The 21,570-nt window shown below is 37.6% G+C and overlaps 1 protein-coding gene and 1 long non-coding RNA gene across 2 annotated transcripts; one reads left to right on the top strand and one right to left on the bottom strand.

Moving 5' to 3' along the window:
• Positions 1-1,009: 1,009 nt before the first annotated feature.
• On the bottom strand, positions 1,010-8,291 carry LOC148102437 (uncharacterized). The gene is made up of 9 exons (XM_087842393.1): positions 8,174-8,291; positions 7,623-7,809; positions 7,173-7,376; positions 6,815-6,879; positions 6,377-6,537; positions 6,177-6,275; positions 5,789-5,916; positions 1,245-1,434; positions 1,010-1,102 (listed from the first exon to the last, which is right to left on the bottom strand). The coding sequence occupies exons 1-9, from the start codon at positions 8,289-8,291 to the stop codon at positions 1,010-1,012; spliced, it is 1,245 nt and encodes a 414-aa protein (XP_087698519.1).
• A 7,646-nt stretch (positions 8,292-15,937) lies between these two features.
• Positions 15,938-18,495, top strand: LOC118455210 (uncharacterized). Its single transcript, XR_015719175.1, has 5 exons — positions 15,938-16,015; positions 17,615-17,691; positions 17,784-17,845; positions 18,122-18,261; positions 18,357-18,495. It is a non-coding gene; the product is annotated as an uncharacterized LOC118455210 (long non-coding RNA).
• Positions 18,496-21,570: the final 3,075 nt, after the last annotated feature.

The following is a 21,570-nucleotide window of genomic DNA, read 5'->3' as shown; positions in this document are numbered from 1 at the left end:
TCCTGAGCAAATAAGGCCCAGCACTTAAGTCTCTGGCTGTAACTGTACGTGTGTACACCTTTTTTTGAAGTGCTCAAGCACCTCCCAAATTTCATCACAACATCCCTAAAAATATCTTCAACATAATAAACATGATAAGTCGAAATACAAACACACTATATGGATGTATTATTACAACAATACATATTATGCAGGTTTCTTGTTTCTTGTTTGTGTAAACTGATTGTTTATTGTTAATGTTTATTTTTTTCATTTACTTGGTAATTTCATTATGCATTATTTCATTATTAGGCAGATTTATTGCGAGCTGTGTGTACACCATAAATCTTGTTCTTCTACACCACTCCACAGATGTAAGAGCCCCAAAACAGTCTAAACTCATCTATGCTTCAGGGGAAACTTTCAGCAATACAATATCTCAGTGTCACAAAATCTGTCAACCACTTTTCCACTAAAATATTTTTAAACAAGAATCTATTTCAAGCCTTAGAAACCTTAGAGAATATGACACACATCAATGTGTTTTTCTTCTGCATTTTTCAGATTATTTTAAGAATTTGTGATAGAACAAAGGTCACTCTTTCAAGGATGCCAGTGTTCACATTTTGGACTGAGAGGCAGATGGTTAGAAAGAGGAGCGAAAGAAGCCTGTCACTTATTATCCAGTTTCGAGATCCTACCCAGGCACCTTAAAACCCACTAACTTCTTTTGTTAATTGACCTCAACAGGTCACATGATAGGGTGAGGCAAGGTCTCATAATGGTTTCATCCAGAACCTCTGTTGATAATGACCCACACCATTTTTCACACCTTGGCTCATGTGATGAAGCACAGGATCAATAGTGGGTCAACAACCCTCTTAAGCGACATTCCTACTAGAACTTAAGATCTGGGAATCGCCACCATTTTTGTCACACAGCCCGAGGGCCACCATGAGAAAAGGACCCAAGTGCAGACACCAGTGCAGGAAAAGCAATCAGATTCACAAATCTTTATTGAACACACTATTTACAGCACTAAGAAAGTGTGGGAAATGAATGGGGTGAGGTAGACTGAACACTGGGTCTTGAGAGGAGCACGGGTGACTGACTCGTCACGGAGCTGGAGCAGAGAGTCACTAGAACACAGGAAAAATTGGATTAATGGTGGAGACAAAGTCTGGGAGTCTGGGAAATGACTGAGAGTAAGAGGTTGCTTATTTGCAGGGGAGGATGCTCTCTGGCTAGGGGAGGGAGTTGCAAACCGAGTGAGTAGCTGGCTGTGCAGTGAGTTTGTCCATCCTGAGGTTGAGAACTTCCAGAGCTGACTGGAGAGCAGGAGGGCACGCAGTTGAGGTGAAGAGAATCCTAAACTCAGACAGCGAGGCTAGACAGTTGATGTGATGTTGTGCTGGAGGCAGCAGACTACTGTCGGGGTGAGTGGTAAAACCAGGACTGTGAACACAAGGAGATGAGTTAAGACAAGTGCACATTAACCCAAAGGAAACACCTGAGGTATGTGGCCTGTTATCATCATAGGTAGCTGACAGACTGGCAAAGGAGAGAAGACAACACCGGGTTTGCAGCCTTTTGAGTGCAGCTGATGAGACACAGGTGAAAGAGATCGTCTAGGGATCTGCCTCCAGGTGGATCCTGGGAAAACACAGCCGGCCTTGAAGGCACACCCACCACTCACTCAGATCATGACAATCTGGTCTAGAACCAGTGTTGGGACTAACGCGTTATTAAGTAACGCGTTACAGTAACTACATTATTATTGTGGTAACGAGCACGGTAACTAGTTATTATGCCAAAATCAGGAACGCGTTAATCGTTACTGGGATTTAGATAGGGTCGTTACTTGTTACTTCATGTGTTGCGTTCGACTTACCTCTGAAATTGGAACATGGACCTGGGAATGATGTCACACTTGAGTAAACGGCGTTCTGGTTAGCCTCGTTAGAGAAGTCGGGATTCCAATATGGCAATGCCCTCGAAAACAGTTGTTTTTCTAGCCCTCTACAAAAACGAATTACTACTAAACACATTTGCAGCCATAGCTGGACTCTGTCGGCCGATGGTAATTTTTCGTTTTGATGGGCCGATGTTTTTTTTTTCTCCTTCTTTTTTCCGTAATGGTATAAACAGTGAGAGGTGGTGGATTGGCCAGATGCTGGCAGATGTGTAAAAATAACTCAACTGTTTGGTGGTGGCTATGGCGGAGCTTCCACAGTTTCGGTAACATTAGCAAGTGGTGGAGGCCAGCAGGTGGATGAGGGAAAGGGGAGGCAGGAGGAGCAGAGACCCGAGGCAGCCGAGTGTCAGGTGAACTGAACTTAAGGTAAGAAGTTATGACCTGCAGTCTATCTGGGTCACATAAACCAAGTTTAGGTGGAGTTTATTTTCGTTGTGCTAACTTTTTACAGTCAGTTACAATAACTCGTACTACGTACTAGCTAGCATGACAGAGTTTCTATACTGCTGGGTGGGTGCTATGATGTTACTGATGTTGAATTTTATTTTTTTTATAAGGTTAGTTATTAGAGTTGCCAACCGTCCCGTAAAAAACAGAATTGTCTCGTATTCAGAGAAAATATTACGCTTTTCGTATTAAGGTGAAAAGGAACACAGTTTTCCCCGTACTTCAGCTACAATGAAAAAAAGACACAAAGCTGGAGTTATTCTGTCTTTGCTGCACAGCTGCCTCTTCTTCTCTCATTCTCTCCCCTCCCTCTCCTGTTGCTACTTCAATCATGAAACTGATCAATGATCAGCTGATCGGTATTTCTGACGCATGTCCCGTCTCTCTTGTTTGTTTATCGCCCACTTTGCGCCAGAAAGAAGAAACCAGCGGAGGTCACATTAAACAACAGCAGCACATTTAAGCTTGATAAGCTGTTGTTAGAATTGATTTAATAGCTGTAGCTGCACAGCAAATTCAAAAGTGTTAAATGTTTTGGTGTTAGTAGTCTTAGAGTTAATTTTACTCTAAGTAGAGTCACATTCTTTTAATGTAACTCTGAGGTGTAAAATGATAGTAGTTAAAATCGAGTGTTAAAAATGAGTGTTTCTATTTCAAATCTGGAGGTGTTACAATGGAAACATTAACTCTTGACCTCTTAACTCTGAACTCCTACAGGGGCTATGACACCAATAGAGTAAATTCACAGACTCCGCCCCCAGCACGGCTCCAATCGACGCTGAAGTGAAGCCGTTTCAGAACATTTTGCTCTACATATTTGAGTTGTTTGCCATGCTTGGTAAGTCATGTTTTCAAAGATTGTTTCAATTATTGTTATTAGCTTTTACTTCTGTGGCTCTTTGGAGTTGAGACAAAGCTGTGTGAAAGGCATTAGCCATGTTGCTCGGTGATAGCATAATATTCTGTTTTAGCTAGCTGAAAGGTATTGTTTGCGGGCAAATACCACAGCCTTGAAAAAAAGCTTGCATGTGAATTTTCAGCCAAACCTTTGGTCAAATACACCTAAAACAATGTCTAGAATGTGAAATGTTGATATAATGGTGCTACTTGAAGCCTGAAAACGATCTCCCATAAAAAAAACGAGCAAACAGCAGTAGCAGACGTCCTGAGTCCCGACTGAGTTCTACGTTAGCATCCAGAGTTTTGTGATAAGACATAAGCAGGCAAAACCTGATTTTACTTCAGCAGCACAGAAAACTCTGAAGGTGAGCTTAAAAAAAACGATTGCAGGCTACATTGTGGAAGAGATGCTACCGCTGCGTACTGTAGAGTCTCTGTCTTTGAAAAAAATGTATTTATTATTTAAAGAGTTTAATTTCTATTGTTTGCCCACTCAAGGTTTATAGGGATTTTAAGAAGTATTTAGTTAAATTACTTATTTAGTAATTAAGTTACTTTTCTGACACAGTAATTAGATAACTATTTTAAATACAATATTGACTAAGTAATTAGTAATTAATTACTTTTTTAAAGTAACTTACCCAACACTGATCATGTGTGATGTTAGTTTACATTTGTGGCTCTTCTCATGTGTGACTGTGTGCGGATCTCTCACCTCTCTCTAAGGTGTGGTTGTGTGTTTAATGCTGAAACAAATGAAGACTGCTGATTGGCTGAAGTAGGGTTCACATTAAATAAACTGCTGCTCATTTGTGTTTGTAGGTTCTCAGTCATCCACGTCATGGTCGTCTAAAGAACCTGGAAAGAAAGTGACTTCACTTCTTTTAGTTTCTTGATAATGTTTAACTTCTGATCCAAGAAGCTTCTTCACTTCATGAGCTTACTTTGCGCATGTTCCACCTCTGCACAGTTGCATTTGATGACAATGCAGTGCAGTTCTCTCAAACATACAACAGAGGGCGCTATGCACATTCACTGACGTCAAGAAAAATACAAGTGGAGGAGGAAACAAACAGCAGCATCAAGAGAGAAAACTGAAGTGTTCAAAATAAGTCACTCTAGTCTCTTATTTTAATACGAAACAACATTTAAACATCATGTTGATGCTTCATGTTAAAAGTCTTGGAGCTCGGCGTGCTTTTACTAAAATCTATTCTCAAATAGTGAATGTCTGCTCTTTCTCATGTTAAATTTCTTTTAATGTTCTCAGTGCTAAAAATAATAAGAGCTCCGCAAGTGATAAAAAGCAATACACAGAAAACAATATATTACAGAGCTTTGATGGGGTGTAAAACGCTCTGTTTATTGTTCATTAGAGTAGTTATGGCAGGATTAAACATTTGTTAAAACAGTGTTTACACAAGAGAGGCGTCACAATGAAATAGTTTTGTGTAACAGCGACACCTGGTCGAGCAATAGTGTTTCTGAGCTTTGTCAATATGAAATGTTTACTTTTCATTTCGATCTTAGAAATATAAAAATGAAGGACTGAAAATAAGTTGGAAATTAAATTAAACGTATTATGAGATATAAATATGTGATCATGTACTATACATTTTATTTCATTTGTATTTTTATGTGATTGGAGGAAGTAGGACAAAGTGAAGAATCCAATCTCAGCAGATCTTCTGTTGCCACAATAAACTTTACATTTATGTGACGGAAGGTGGGGAAGTAGATATTAGTGCAAGGTTTTTATTTTATGTTTTTGTAGTTTTGTTTTGTTTTGTCTTAGTTTGTTTGTTTTTTTCTCTTGTAGAAAAAACTGTTTTTGGTTTGTGTGATGAATGCTCGTTGACTTGTGTGTGATCTGAAGACATTGTGAAGATAAGAGAGAAAGATCAAACCTTTCTTGCTTTTTAAAGACGGATCAGAAGTTTTGTGAAGTGACTTTGAAACCTGGATTCAGTGATTGAGTTGGGGAAAAATTATGAAAAACAAATCTTAGAAACTGTGAAAAAACTTATTTTGATGGTTACTGTATTTATTTTAATACAGTCTTATAAAACTGTCATTTTTCCTGTTCTGTTGTCAATTTCAGGGATATCTTTATGAGAAGAGCAGTGACTGGTGCAATATTTTGTCACTGGTGACGATACTCTAAAAGAACAAACCCTAATATGATAAATTTATATATATAAAAAAAGAATACCTGACTCATAGTGAGGGGACTGAGTGTGTTTACGGTGGGTTTACAGAGAAGGGTCAGTGCAAGACAAATAACTCATTAATCAACTAATCATTTCTTTGGTTAGCTTAAGTGTTTTTTGGACAAAGCTCATAACCCGATAACCAAAGCTGTCTGACAAATGTACGGAAGGTAAATGTACAATGTCTCTGAGAAGCAGTGGAGAAGAAGCAGAAAAAGTCATGAAAAGCATATACCAAATACAAAACTACAGTAACTGTGGTGAATAATCATCTGACACAACATTTTCAGCCTCAACAATCAGCTCAGATTTATGAAGTTTATCATGTTCAGGCCCTGCAGCTGATTGATGGCATTTCTGATCAGAAAGCCTTTCTGCATCTTCGCAGTGTGAGTCTGAGAGTTTCTGAACAACAGGATGAGCTGCTACACACCTGACACCACATTCAAACACACACAAGCTGCAAATCTGACACAATAATTTAGACCAAAGAAAAAGGTTCACAATTTGCAGTTAACACGAAGATGTTCTAGAGTAGAAACCACACACAGCACACACGTTTCATGTAGAGATGATTGTTTATTCTGAATGTTATTTTCATTCAGTTATTTTCCATTATTTCTTGGATGAATTGTCTGGTTTATCCAGTCAATGTAAGAACAGACCCTCAAGGAAACAGCTGGAAGCACAGAAGTATAATTACACCCAGCAACATGTACAGCATATATATTTTTGTCATATATCACTCCACCACCAGAATCACCCTGAGAGAGAAAAATATAGTTTATATTACAATTTTAATCAAAAACGTAATTTAATATTACACAGCAGACATAAAGTAATGTTAGCAGCCATTCCAACTCACCTTACATTCATCCACATTAGCGTCGTGGTAGCACAGCCTGTTTTGTCGTGGCGCAAATGGCTTCTCTGAATAACACTTATCAATTTTGATGTCATGACAGGGACCAACACGCATAAGTCCACACTGGAGATGATCTGGGTAAGAGCGTGGGTCTCCGTAAACTAAGAAAAGAGGGACAAGGAGAAAAGTAGTTTATAGCATTTCATGATATACTCATGAAATGCTTGAAGAATGATTTTTTTGCCTTATTTCAGCTGGTATTCAAACAAAATGTATTCTTCAAAAGAAGCTGAGAGACGTGAAATTGAGGGAACCTGTCATGCATTCCATTCAATACATAGTTAAAGAAACGATGCATGTCATCACAGTTTCCAAATAAAAAGTCAAATCCAAATAAAAGTGTAAAGCTGTGAAGTAATCAAACAAAATTGGCCATACGTTTCTTCTTAGTCACTGGATCTATCTTATTACAACCATGGCCTGCAAGTTGAACTTCATCCCCGCTAGAAAAAGAGAAAAAAAAAATCATCAAGTAATTGTATGTCTATCCATGTGTACTAAGGACAAAATAAATGAGTAAGTCATGTAAATGGAGTCAGTGTGTTTTAATGTAGGTGAGTATTGCCCATCCACATTTACTCAGTTATTTTAATTACAGGGTTCAAACATTACATGATAAATTTCCGTTAACTGTCTCAATCTGTATATCATACTTACATTTTTTCTAACATTCACCATATATCATAGATGTAACTTTTAAAATCAGTTTTAAAGGATTAAAAGTACCTTAACTCACTTTTCAGGCTTTTTGTTAAGGTTATTGTTGTTATCCTTGCATGTAGGAAGATCAACATGTGTAATATGAGCAACAGCACTAATATCAGTAACAGGTTTCGGTAACTTCAGGAGCATGATGTCATCATCTGGATGTGGAATTATGTCCTTTTTGTGAATTTCCACTGCTATTCCTGGACCTGGATGCACACCTAGAACTGCATACCTGTAAGGAATGATAACAACATTCACCTGCAAGTTTAACATAATTTGTTTATCTGTATAGATAATTGCATGGACTTGCTGGCTCATAATCACAGAGGTCAAGCAACACCTAAAAGCACTAATTTATAGGAAAACATTTGTCAATAATGACATGTCAACTACAGCACAGTTTTCAAATTAAAGGTTTGCAGAATTATATATAAATATCATGGTAACATTTTCAGTGAAAACAGGTTTTTTTTCTCACATTGGATTCTCCTCGCAGTGAGCTGCAGTTAGAACCCATTGTTCACTGATCAGAGAGCCACCACAGTGACCGGGTTTTCCATCAGATATATCTGACAGGCTGACATGGTAGAGTCGCTCACTTTGGTCACAGACATTTCCATTAATAATTCTCTTTTGCAGATTCACCGCTGTGCTCACTGAGACACCTGAAACAGAGGGTCCGGCATCAAGGGACTGTGTTACAACAGTTGTTTAATAAGCAGCACTTTTGCTCTTAAGAGATGAAAACAGGTGAGTTACCTGCAGTGACAAACTGTTACTTGTTAGTGAAACAAAACAAATGCATATTCAGCATTATTATTCTTATTCATGCAGCCTAGACCTGTCTGAATGCACACACCTGTTTGAAAAGACACGCTGTGCTATTTGAGCAGCACAGAGAGAAATTCAAAGAAGCTCAGAAACTGCATTCTATTAGTTATGTAATTACAAATGTGTAATTGACTCATGCCCAAAACATGTTTTTAATATAAATATGTAACAAATTTGAAGAAATACATACTCACCAACCCACAGCACAAGAAGAAGAAGAAAAGTGAGGTGAGTCATCACTGTTGCTGACCTTACTACCACCTTCTACTTCAGTGACTGAACCAGTGTGAAAGTGGGCCTTTTTAAATTTGTACATGTTCTCCTATTGGCCCACAATCCACCAATACCCTTCTAAAGTTTTATCAACACTAACCCATTGGCCACAAACACTGAACTTGCATACATTTGATTACTAATCAAATCAGATGAACATTTGCTGTGTGGGCCCCTCCCCTGTACTGCAAGTATCATCCTGAATGACACTGTTAAACAGTTTTTTAACTATTATTTAAAAAAAAAAAATACTTGGACCTTTCTTACTGGGGAAAAAAGTGTACTTTCTTACACACGGTACCTTTATATTAGCTTAAGAAATTTAAAAAGATCGATGGAAATACAGTGTTTAAAAAATTAGCTCACAGCATTGCATCTACAGGCTTACAAAACGTGAAACAAGTACAATCCACACATATAATATGTTGTGTGACGATCAGAAGAAATCTGAAATTCATGTATTTTAACTAGTAGCATATGTCATTCTTTAACTTTGTATGTTTTGATATACTCCTTTCAGAGGAGATCACACTGGGCAACCTGTAAAGAGTTTGATAAAATTATTGATCATTCCATTGTACAAACTGTGATCTTTTAATAAAGTATTTGTGATGCTTAAAAGGAAATTATTTGATAATTTTCAAAAGTTGATTCTTCAGTCTCAGCTGACTGCAGGTTTACCCAATCTTATAAACAGTACATGACTGAAACCAGCTCAGTGAAGGAACAATGGGCTGGGAGCCCTTCTAGCCCTCACTACTGGAGGCCTCAGAAGGTATACCTCTATGAGCCTGACTTTGTTAGAGAAAAAACAAAGCTATAAATCTCTTGGTTCAAGGATGAGCTGAAGGTATAGACCACCAACGTGATATGTGGTGATGTGTAAGTGCTGTGGTTTTATAATAAGAAATGTGGATAAAGGCAGCAGTGTGGCTGGGATGCTAACTGGATCCAAATCCTTTATTTAAAGGAAGCAGATTCCCTGGAAGTTTAACTAATGTTTAGTCCATCTTATACTCTTGATTGAAATTATTAATACTTTTTAATAAAGTGTTTGATATTTTTTATTACTGTTACTGTTATGATAATTTTATTTATTGGCTTGATAAAAAGTTTATACACAAAATGAATACTTTGTCCTCCTGCAGAGGTGTGGCCTGTTAGTCTCAAAGTTGGCATTAATGTCTTGTAAGAAAATGCATGCTGTGGATGTTGACTTTCCCACTTTGACGTAACTCCCACGCATTTCAACATAAAAACATGCTGTGCTCCCTCTTCACCCTAAAAAAAGGAGATTTGGCTTTGTTTAAGAGCTGGAGACCAGTGTGGCCCTGTCAGGCACAGTTCAGTAAAATGACTGAGAGACCTTATACTTTACTTATATTAATTCAGTTTGGTTCATTTCAAATTTATTTAGAATGACTAATCAGTAGTTATATATTATAAGCATTATGTCCAGATCATTCACTATCAATAAGGTTCTGGCATGTTAATATACACTCAGCGGCCAAATGGTAAATGGTAAATGGCCTGCATTTGTATAGCGCTTTTCTAGTCCTTAAGGACCCCAAAGCACTTTACACTACATTCAGTCATTCACCCATTCACACACTGGGGATGGCAAGCTACATTGTAGCCACAGCTGCCCTGGGGCGCACTGACAGAGGCGAGGCTGCCGGACACAGGCGCCACCGGGCCCTCTGACCACCACCAGTAGGCAAACACGGGGTTAGTATCTTGCCCAAGGATATTTGGCATGCAGCCAGGAGGCAGCCTGGGATCGAACCACCGACCTTCTGATTAGTGGCTGACCAGCTCTGCCACCTGAGCTACAGCCACCCACAATGGGACTCCTTAATTTTTATATGGCTGGTAAGAGGTCAAATGACTTCTACACTCTCTGTGAAAATAGATTTTTTTTTAACATGTATTAATTTATTTTTTTAATTGGCCTTTTTAGCTCTTATAACTTGTTATTCTCTGTTCCAGTAACAGCACGAGGTGGAGGAGAAAAGACAGACAGTCTTCTTTTCTTTAGCAGTTAATGTTGCTGTGCCCACAGTTCCTGATAGTGGTGAAACATAAGTAAGTACTGAAGCAGCTGCTACTTAGACAGAACTCCTTAATGCCATTTGCAAGTCAAATTGACCTGATAGGCTGGAAAGAGGACAAAGGAGCATTTTCGTCTTCATGATGTTATATTGCTGACGTGCTCTTGGAAACATCAGTATCAGTTAGTAAGACAGTAAGACAGGAAGGCAAATGAGACATCAATGTGTATTCATACACTTCCTCTCATAATACTCTTTGTGTGCTGTCTATTCTTTGCTCTGCTGACTATATACAATATTTCGAAACAGAAGACACAACCATGCATTTCACAATAACTACTGGAGCTACTGCAAAGTTGGCTCCCAATTCCAGATGTAAGTCAGAGCTGTGGTCAAGACATGACAACAGGACAATTCATGTTAAGCGTGTTTATTAATGCAGCAGAAAGAAAAGTGTGCACAGAGTGTTTTGGGGTTGAGGGTACTCACTGTTTCTGCACTCAAAGCTCACAGACTGACAAAAACAACAGTTTACATTTAGTCTCTTTAAATTTTTGTACCACTTGTATAAAAAGGTAAAACAGTGGAAAGTTTTGGGTTTTCAGGAGTTTTACTTCCAGTCAGCCTGCAGATGGTTAGCAGCTGCTTACGTGTATCTCTGTTAGTAAAATGTCTTCTCCTGCCGTTGGCTTATCAAACAGAAGCAAGGTGGTGTTGTGCATTAACTTATACTCCCTCAATGTGTGTTTGGTTAAATTTACATTATTATAGTATTAAACACATAATTATAAGCTGCTCTTCTTATGATTGGAATTTTACACACAAACACAATAATTTACTTTGACAAATATTTGGCCACATAATTGTATTTAGCCCATTTTTTTTCTTTTTATATTTTTAAAATCTTGTCTCTGATCCCTGGATTGTCTTGCAAAATACCACACAAGATATTTTCTAAGTTCTTCTTATATAAACTTTCAGGATTTTATTGGTGATGACAGATTATATTGACTGATTGTTCAGGAAGGACAGACAAATAAAAACTGGAGGATGCTGAGTAGAGAGGGTGGATGTGAGATGAGGCAGTAAGAAAGTAGGTGGATAATAGAAACTAATAATAAGATCATCAAGAGTTAATTCATTTGATTAGTTTCATTATTTTTATTTTAATGTTTTGTTTTTGGTGACGGGATGATTAAAATTACACTTTCAGCAGCGACTAGTGAAGTGAAGAAAAAAAAAGAAGAAAAAGGTGTTTCTTTAAAAGATCAAAGTTCAACCAGTAACAGCACGAGGTGGAGGAGAAGTGAGAGAGTCGTCTTTCCTTTAGCAGTTAATGTTGCTGTGCCCACAGTTCCTGATAGTGGTGAAAGATAAGTAAGCACTGAAGCAGCTGCTACTTAGACAGAACTCCTTAATGCCATTTGCAAGTCAAATTCACCTTTTAGTCTGGTAAGAGGACAAAGGAGCATTTTCGTCTTCAGGATGTTATATTGCTGACGTGCTCTTGGAAACATCAGTATCAGTTCCACAGTAAAAGATTTACTCCTGTCATTATTTTATCAATGCAAACGTGGTCATTTGTATTCAGTGTAAACCACAGCAGTAAGATAGGAAGGCAAATCAGAGACATCAATGTGTATTCATACACTTCCTCTCATAATACCCTTTGTGTGCTGTCTATTCTTTGCTCTGCTGACTATATACAATATTTTGAAACAGAAGACACAACCATGCATTTCACAATAACTACTGGAGCTACTGCAAAGTTGGCTCCCAATTCCAGATGTAAGTCAGAGCTGTGGTCAAGATAAGCGTGTGTATTAATGCAGCAGAAAGAAAAGTGTGCACAGAGTGTTTTGGGCTTTGAGGGTACTCACTGTTTCTGCACTCAAAGCTCACTGGCTGACGAAAACAACAGTTTACATTTAGTCTCTTTAAATTTTTGTACCACTTATATAAAAAGTAGGGGTGCAACGATACACAAAATTCACGGTTCGGTTCGGTTCGATACTTTGGTGTCACGGTTCGATATTTTTTCGATACAAAAAAAATGTTCATGCCTTTTTAATTTGTCATTTATTAAATTTTCACGGCACATTCTGCACCACCTCTCTGTGCGTTCATCATTTGTTTGAAGCCAGCTCACCTCCTGCAACCACTTTTCCGAGAATACGCGCTTCTTTTGTGGTTCGGACTCCTGACATTTCTTTGGAGGTGGAGGAACACCAAAGTAATTGCTTAAAGGAGCTTCTTCGACATCTTTAAGAGTTCTAAACAAATGTCTGTCCTCCTCCTGAAAATCTTATGTATGCAAACACGCGTTGCAACTTCTTATCTTGTGTGCGTTTTTTATTTTGACAGCGAATGCGCACCTGCGGACCACTTATGTGTAGACCTGGTTATTTAGCTCGTCATATTGCAGCCACAGAAATTCTTTTGTCCATGAAACCATAAAGCTGCACTTTCTTTTTGCCTTATAGTCTGATTTGTCATAACTTTTCCGTTTTGTGGTAAGCTTTTCTTTGGCTGTCACTTCTTCACCCTGACCTGTCTTATTTGGCTCAGCAGAACTAAAATATATATCCTGCTGCTTTTACACACGCATTCACATAACGCTCGGCGATTCTCTGCGCGATCAACCTCTCACATGTTTAAGCTGCGGGAGATTTCACTTGTCATGTTTGCATAGTAAGCTAACGATTGATAAGACGATGCCAGAGGAATTGGTGCGCAAATTATCATCACTCACCAATCAGTGCTGTCGCTCTCTATACACAGTTCGCGCGATTGCAAAGTGAAAGCAAAAAAACAAGCGCAAATTCAAACACGATTTCAATATGTCACATATTGACAGTGGCTCACCGATGCCAATGACATAATTACCCAGCTACATTTCCGAAAGAATGCAAAAGCATTGACATATATTTTTCCTTCCTACGATAGGCCGACGAGCAGAGCAGGGCAGCCCGACTGGAAAAATCGCTAGCGATTTTGCGAGCCCTGTATCTGATTGAGGAATCACTCATCTTTGGAAAAGAGAGTTTATTACAGAGAAATGTCTCTTTCCAAAATAAAAGTTATACTATACGCTTCTTCTGGGCTATATTCTCAGCAGCATATTAAACATATCAGGTCCCCATAAGGAGAATCATGTGCTAACGGCTGTCTAAATGACTCGGTAAAGTTTGTATGCGTGCTTGTTGTTTTTGTCTGCTTCCACTTGTCTTTGCACTAGGATGCTATCGGGTAAATGTGCAGTCATATTCGTTGTTCCCACTAGTGCTGTCAGCCTTAATCTGAAATGAGGTTAACGCCACAACACGGCAAATCTCCGTTAACGAGCTACCGCGGATTGCCCAGTGTGTGGGGCTGGACAGCGTCAACACATTAACGAGCTAACTGCGCTAACACACTAGTTCCCACTCATGTAATTGAGCATTGCTGGCACATCTGACATACTGTTTTACTTTAGTCCATGACTCGCTTACCTTCAGGGTCATACGTCACATGAAGACCAAAATAGTTCCAGAGGCCAGATCTGAATGAGGGTGGGGGAGGTTCAATTTGCCATGTTGCAACGAGCTTAACTTCTGTCTAGCTAGCTTGCCCTGCGCTCAGTGAATCTGTGTTCGACTACTCCGCCTAGGCTGCACTGTCGAGCGCAGATCCACTGAGCGCTCAACACAGACAGCACCGTCAGAAGGAAAGTTGATAAAATAAATTAAAAATGTTGTATTGTTCGATACATATGCGTACCGAACCGAAAGCACTGTATCGAACGGTTCAATATCGATACGAGTATCGTTGCACCCCTAATAAAAAGGTAAAACAGTGGGAAGTTTTGGGTTTTCAGGAGTTTTACCTCCAGTCAGCCTGCAGATGGTTAGCAGCTGCTTACGTGTATCTCTGTTAGTAAAATGTCTTCTCCTGCCGTTGGCTTATCAAACAGAAGCAAGGTGGTGTTGTGCATTAACTTATACTCCCTCAATGTGCGTTTGGTTAAATTTACATTATTATAGTATTAAACACATAATTATGAGCTGCTCTTCTTATGATTGGAATTTTACACACAAACACAATAATTTACTTTGACAAATATTTGGCCACATAATTGTATTTAGCCCATTTTTTTCTTTTTATATTTTTAAAATCTTGTCTCTGATCCCTGGATTGTCTTGCAAAATACTACACAAGATATTTTCTAAGTTCTTCTTATATAAACTTTCAGGATTTTATTGGTGATGACAGATTATATTGACTGATTGTTCTGGAAGGAAAGAAAAATAAAAACTGGAGGATGCTGAGTAGAGAGGGTGGATGTGAGACGAGTCAGTAAGAATGTAGATGGATAATAGAAACCAATAATGAGATCATTAAGAATGATTAAATTCGATTATTTGTATTTTAGTTTTTTGGTTTTTGTGAAGGGATAATTCAAATTACATTTTCAGCAGCGCCTAGTGAGGCGAAGAAAATGAGAAGCTGTTGTGTTTCTATGTGACCACACGGGGGCAGTGCAGCATAGTGAGCCTGCAAATCTGTTTATAACTTTCATATAATGTGTGAGTTTGTTTATTCTGAATTTTATTTTTCAGTTAGGTTCCACAGTTCATATATCATGTGTAATTTTTCATTAGTTTCAGTGTTTGTTTGTATTTTATTCTATTCATGATGGTTGTGTTGACAGATTTGTCCAAATTTAAAGTTATAGATGTGAACTTTTGGTTCCTTTATTATTACCTGTATAAACACTAAGCTGTTTATAAATAATCCACATTTGTGGATTTGTACAGTCCTGAAAGATGCCCATGCATCCAGCTACACTCAACATTATTCCAGCTGAAGATCCTAATTTCATGAAGCAACTTCTTTTCCCTGATCCCGCCTCCACAGACAGATGTGCACAGAGGTTTAACAAGGCACAGGCCTCGATCACTGAAGACAGACCGCATCAAGAGTGTGACCTCCAAAGTGCTTTATTTATTCACTTCAGCCAGCCTCTTTTATGTCCCCATTTATTTAAAATCTGCTCTAAGAAATATTTCCTGTGATCTAAAATTTGGCACATTTATATTTGCGTCTGATAACAACAGCAGTTAATGTGCTGTACAGCTGATTCTTTTGAGGGTGTAGCGCCTTCAAAGGTTGACGTAGGCACCATGTAGAGTTATAAAACGGGGTTTATTCTGGTCTCGACGACCCGGGAGAACTGCTCAAAGAAGAAAACGTTTTTTTTTTTTTAAAACATCACATCAAAATGCATTCTTCTACTTTGTGTAAATCAATCACAACGTAATTAATCACAGAAAATAAAACATTTAAAGAACACAAACAAAGTAAGCTGACCTCCAGGAGGGGCTAAATCAAGGGCGTAGATTTGGCATGGACAGAAGGGACACGTCCCCACCAATATCCAGCGATTATTGAATCGTCCCCAATAATTTGATCTCTTCGAGTAAAGAAAAACAAAACCGACAGAAAGAAAAGAAAAACGATCTGTTAACGTCTCGTTCACCCAGCGGTGCAGAAAGAGTTAAATTACGTTCTCTACTGGGGTCCTACCTCATGTGACAAATATGGCCAATGTGATTGGCTGTGCCTTTCAGGGAGCTCTGTTTAGTTTTATCAGCGGCAAGCCTGCGCTGCGAGGAGGAGAGGAGGACGGCAGCAAAGAGGAAGAAGCTGGATATAAGAGAGTGTTTCAAAGAAACCTGTAAGTCACTTAAAGTCAAGTTCACTCATAAAATGTATCCGTCATAATAACGTTACAGGCTATGCTAGGCTATGGCCCACTATTGGTTATTTCAGTCTCCCACAGTAGCATTTCTAATTTTGATTGAAACTGTCAGAGAAAACGGCAGCTTTGAGCAAGCCAGGATATTAGTTTACAGAGGCTGTTAACATTATATGTCTAACGTTAAATGTTGGTGACACAATAATTTCATCCTAATGGCACTGACATATTCATAGAGTTAATTTTTGAGACAAAATATCATGAGGTAGTCATGATTTTGCAAATATTCCACCTTGTAGTGCAGTTTGCACAAATTGTTTTAAAAATGCACTCACCCTACAAACATTACTGATGTGTGACTCATCAGCAATGTGTGTATAGTGCGCCTAAAATGTTGCATAATTTTGCTGAGAGATCTTTTACTTTGTGGTAATCTTAGATGAGCAGTTTTATGGACAAAACCCACCAGGTCATTCAGTGTTCCCTTAGTGCTAATGTATAAGAGATGTTGGTGTACTATAACTGAAGTAATGTTGTTAAGTCCTTAAAGTCATATTCTTTTATTGTCATGACTCTATATGAAGCTATTTTTATTTTTGTATGATACCTGATTTATATGGAATATGGTTGAAGTAAACTAAAGCCTAAAATACTTAGTCATTTTTTATAGTAACATTATATAATTCACATATAAAACTATGAATTGTAATTTTAAATGGTTTAAAAGCACGTAGAATACCATATGTAGGCAAGTATATTTCTCCTTTTTTTTTTTTTTATCAAGAAGCAAACACAAAAAGGAAGAAAAAAGAAAGAAACAGGGCAGGGTTCGGTGGTTGAATCATCCGTCCCCACCAATGCCAAAACCAAATCGACACCCCTGGGCTAAATAGTCCTTTATGGCCTTACTATCTTTTTCTAACTTATTTCTTGCACTTATTTAATTTTGAACATTACTTTTTCCATGTGTGGAGCTAACCATGTATGCTAGCAAAAAATGGGTTGGGTGGAGACCAACTCTACATTCCACTGTTCATCACCAGATGGTGCAAAAGTGCAAGATCCAGACATAAAGCATCAAATCCAAAAGTCCTTTACAGAGGGTTTTTATCATTATTATTATTATTATTATTATTATTATTATTATTTAACTAACTTTTTAAATGTTTCACACATTAAACATTAATGCATGAATGGATGTGTATTTTAAAATGAAATACTAGAAGACATTGTTAATTATTAACAGCTTAATTATTGTGCTTTGTATATGCTACATGTGTATATATAGTACATGCAGTATGACAGGAACACAGAGGTTTAGTGCCAGACTTCACATAAAAAGTATCAACTATGTTAGGATCCATGATTATCATGTGTGGTGTTAGTTTACATCAGTGGGTCCTCTCATGAAGGTGTGTGGATCTCTCACCTCTCTCCAAATTGTGGTTGTGTGTTTGATACTGAAACAGATGAAGACTGCTGATTGGCTGAAGTAGGGTACAATATATATTTTTGGTTTTTGGTTTGGGCAGTGCTCACCTCTACATTAAATAAACTGCTGCTCGTGTGTGTTTGTAGGTTCTCAGTCATCCAGCTCATGGTTGTCTAAGGAGCCTGGAAACACTTCAACCACCCGGAAATACCCAGCCTGCAGAGTTCATCATATGATTTATTGATTTATTTTGTGTTCATGTCACATGGATGGATGTGAAATTAATTTATGATTGTTTTGTTTTTTTGTTTCTAGAGGAGACGTCGTTCAGGTTGCAGGACTTGGTGGTTATAGAGTAAATGCCACCGGCCACACATGTAAGACCATATTTTGTTTGATTATTTCACAGTTAATGCTAGAATTTGATTTCGGTTTCTGTGACTGTTTTATACTTAAGTTTATGTTTTTTGTTTAATACTGTATGAAAAACAAGTTTTTTTCTTTTTGTAAATTTTGGAGTAGATATACTGTGTGCCAAGTTCCTTGTTTAAAAATCATTTGGAAACATAAAAAAAAGACGAAACATCATTCTACTCAAAATTTTAGCTTTTGAAAGATTATGAATAACTTTTGTTCTTTTCCTTTTTCTCTAGTCCCTGATGAACCACCTACTCTTCAGTGTGCAAACATGTGTGTTGCTGACTGTGAGCCTACCAGATACTCTCAGTGTACTGCATATGTGCCATATAACAACAGGCTGTGTCTGGAAGAACATCAAGTAGATGCACGTGGGGTTATTTGACTGCTAATATTACTGTATATCATCTGTGTATGTTTTAGATATTTTGGGGAAAAAAATTGGCACAAACTACATTTCTCTTCTCTCAGGGTGATTCTGGTGGTGGAGTGATTTACAACAACATGATTTATGGTGTAATCAGTTCTGGTTTTGAACGTGTCTGTACTGGACCAGCTGTTACTGTGAATGTTTGTTCTGACATGAACTGGATAAATCAGAAAATTGCTCAAAATAATGGAAAATAACTGAATGAAAATAACATTCAGAATAAACAATCATCTCTACATGAAACTGTGTAACTGCAAATTGTGAACCTTTTTCTTTGGTGAAAAATATTGTGTTAGATTTGCAGCTTGTGTGTGTTTGAATGTGGTGTCAGGTGTGTAGCAGCTCATCCTGTTGTTCAGAAACTCTCAGACTCACACTGTGAAGATGCAGAAAGGCTTTCTGATCAGAAATGCCACCAATCAGCTGCAGGACCTGAACATGATAAACTTCATAAATCTGAGCTGATTGTTGAGGCTGAAAATGTTTACATGGAGGCTGTTTGCTCATTGCTGGCAGATAACCTGTTCTTTTAATCACTGAGCTATAGAGGGCATTAAAATAAATACAGTAACTATCAAAATAAGTTTTGTTGATAAAATGCATTTTTTGAAACTGTCCATTGTTTTGTCCCAACTCTAATCACACAACCCCCACCCCCCAAAACAGAAAATAAATAAAATAAAATTATAGTAGGGGAGACCGGGGATAGTTGTAACGTGGGTCAGTTGTAACACTTCCAATTTCTCCAATCAGGGCTAAGTTTCAAATGATGTGACTCATCCTGTGCATGCCCAACTCAGTTCTGCTATCACATGTGAAAAATCAGCACATTTTGTCAAACACAGACAATTTAACACGAAAAAAAGTCATTTGTATGGCAAAAAGTAAGTTTTTCTACTTTATTTCAAATTCTAATAGCATTATCTGCTTTGCAGTTAAACTCATCAAACTTAAATTATGTTATTTGTATGTCTATGGGGATATATTCTAGGTAGATCTTTAGTGCTAATGTTTTAGACGTTGGCTGTAATGTTAGCTACTTCATGGCTATACGAGTCTGGGTTAGTTATAACAATAAATGCAGATGTTACAACTTACCAAACTATTACTTTTACTTATATTAAACAAGTTGGGGCAACGACATCAGCAGAGAGAGGTTCACTGGTCACCTTTGTATATGCGGTTAATGCCATTGGCAACACAATTCCTCCACTGTTTGTGTTCCCACGCATACATTATGCAGACCACTGTGTCAGAGATGGACCAGTATGAAGTACTGGTAGTGGAAATAAGTCAGGATGGGTGCAAGAAACAGATTTCCTCATCTTTCTGAAGCACTTTGCAAACCACACCAAGGTAAGCCATGAAAAAAAGTAATTCTTCTCATGGACATCGCAATGGAATTGTGATGCTGGTGCACAACTACATTTTTTCAGCTTCATTGTTATGTTCAAAAGTTGGTGCAAGAGTTGTAGGTTATAATTCCCACTGAGCCAATGAGGCCAAACTCAAGGAAGACCAACCAAAATTAATGAAATATTCAGTTGCAGAAAATTCCATAATTTGTCTTTTTTGGGGGGTTGGAATATGTTCAAAAGCTAGATTTCTGCATTCTGTCACACACACACACACACACAGCTACATAAATGGCTCTAAGTGCATTCATGTGTTGAATAAACAAAGATTACATGTTAATGTTTTGTTAGTACCCTTATTTCATTGTGTTACATTTCACCCCAGGATATGTTACAACTAACCCAGACTATGCGGTTAATTGTAACATTTCACTCTTTGTGTTTGAGACCCTACCATGCAATGGGCAATTGTCCTGCAGAGAAAATAGCTGCACTATTTAATAGCCGAGACATGTAAATACTTTGCATTACATTTTGAATCCACTACCTTAAAAGAGCTCCAATTTACAGACAGAAATGTCAAAAATGTTACAACTATCCCCGGTCTCCCCTACATATGAACATATGTATTTTATATCTCATAATACATTGTTTCCATCTTATGTTCAGTCCTGCATTTTTTTTACTTCTAAGACCAAAGTGAAAACTAATCGTTTAATATTCACAAAGCTCATGGACACTATTACTCAAACCAGATGTCGCTGTTACACAAAACTATTTCACTCTAATGCTTCTCGCGTAAATACTGTCATAACTATTCTCATAACCAATAAACTGAGAATGTGTTTCACCTCATCAAAGCTCTATAACATATAGTTTAAAAAAAAAAATTATATTACTTATTATCACTGGAGGTTTTTTATTTTTAGACCTGTAGAACATTAAAAGAAAATTAATATGAGAATAGATTTCAGGATTTCATCATGATTCATTTTCCATATTAGGCAGCGCATGCAAATTTCCTTTGAAGTAGTGAAAACATTTCAAAGTAGATATCATTAAATGCTAATTAAAACAACGTCTATTAAATTGCATCAATATTTTCCTACTGAGCAGTAAAAGCACACAGAGTTCTTTTAACGTGAAGCAGCAAACTGATGTTTAAATATTGTTTATTATTACAATAAGAGACTAAATTAACTCGTTTTGAACTCTTAAGTTTTCTCTTTCAATGCTGCTGTTTGTTTCCTCCTCCACTTGTATTTTTCTTGACGTCAGGAAATGTGCATAGCGCCCTCTGTTGTATGTTTGAGAGCACTGCACTGCATGGTCATTAAATTAAACTGTGCAGAGGTATAACTTCATCCACTTGCTCTCTCAACCAAACCTGTTTTATTCTCTCTTCATTCATTTTCCTCAGTGAGGAAATGAAAGAGGATATCTTCTAGAAGTATTGAACAGACTGTTAGTGAACACAGGCTTGTAATTGTTACTTTTTATTGGCATTAATCACAACAGAGAACAGAGTAAACTTCAGACTAGTTGCGATCAGGTTCTAAACCTGCAACATAAAGTAGAGACCAACACAGCAGTTTACAACAATAAGAGTTTCAGTTCAAGAAAATAACTGAAGATGAAATCTTGGGGATGAAGCACCAAACAGACTTGAACTGCCTTTAGTGACTTTTTACTTGATACATGATCTGAAATATTGATTTGAAATCTCAAACATGATTTCACATCGTCATCGACTTGTCTGAACTTTTCTCAGCTGACCTGATCCAAAGCACTGAAAACATCATAAGTTCATAAATTCAAACAATGTTTTGGAGTATAACTAACAAAATAGTAAGAGTGCTTTAAAAAAAGGTGCTGAACTTTTTAGCTCACAATGTCACAC

This window comes from Neolamprologus brichardi, chromosome 6 (genome assembly GCF_056152115.1).
Source record: "Neolamprologus brichardi isolate AB-2024 chromosome 6, ASM5615211v1, whole genome shotgun sequence".
NCBI classification, from domain to species: domain Eukaryota; kingdom Metazoa; phylum Chordata; class Actinopteri; order Cichliformes; family Cichlidae; genus Neolamprologus; species Neolamprologus brichardi.
This window is presented reverse-complemented; position numbering and strand designations above follow the sequence as displayed.

Bases quoted from the DNA above. Each gene is read 5' to 3' on its own strand.
- LOC148102437 (XM_087842393.1), bottom strand. From the start codon at position 8,291: ATGTACAAATTTAAAAAGGCCCACTTTCACACTGGTTCAGTCACTGAA. The intron at 7,810-8,173 runs GTTGGTGAGTAT...CCTCTGTTTCAG, and splicing joins TTCTTCTTCTTGTGCTGTGG to GTGTCTCAGTGAGCACAGCG. The intron at 6,538-6,814 runs GTATGGCCAATT...CTCTTTTCTTAG, and splicing joins TCCAGTGACTAAGAAGAAAC to TTTACGGAGACCCACGCTCT.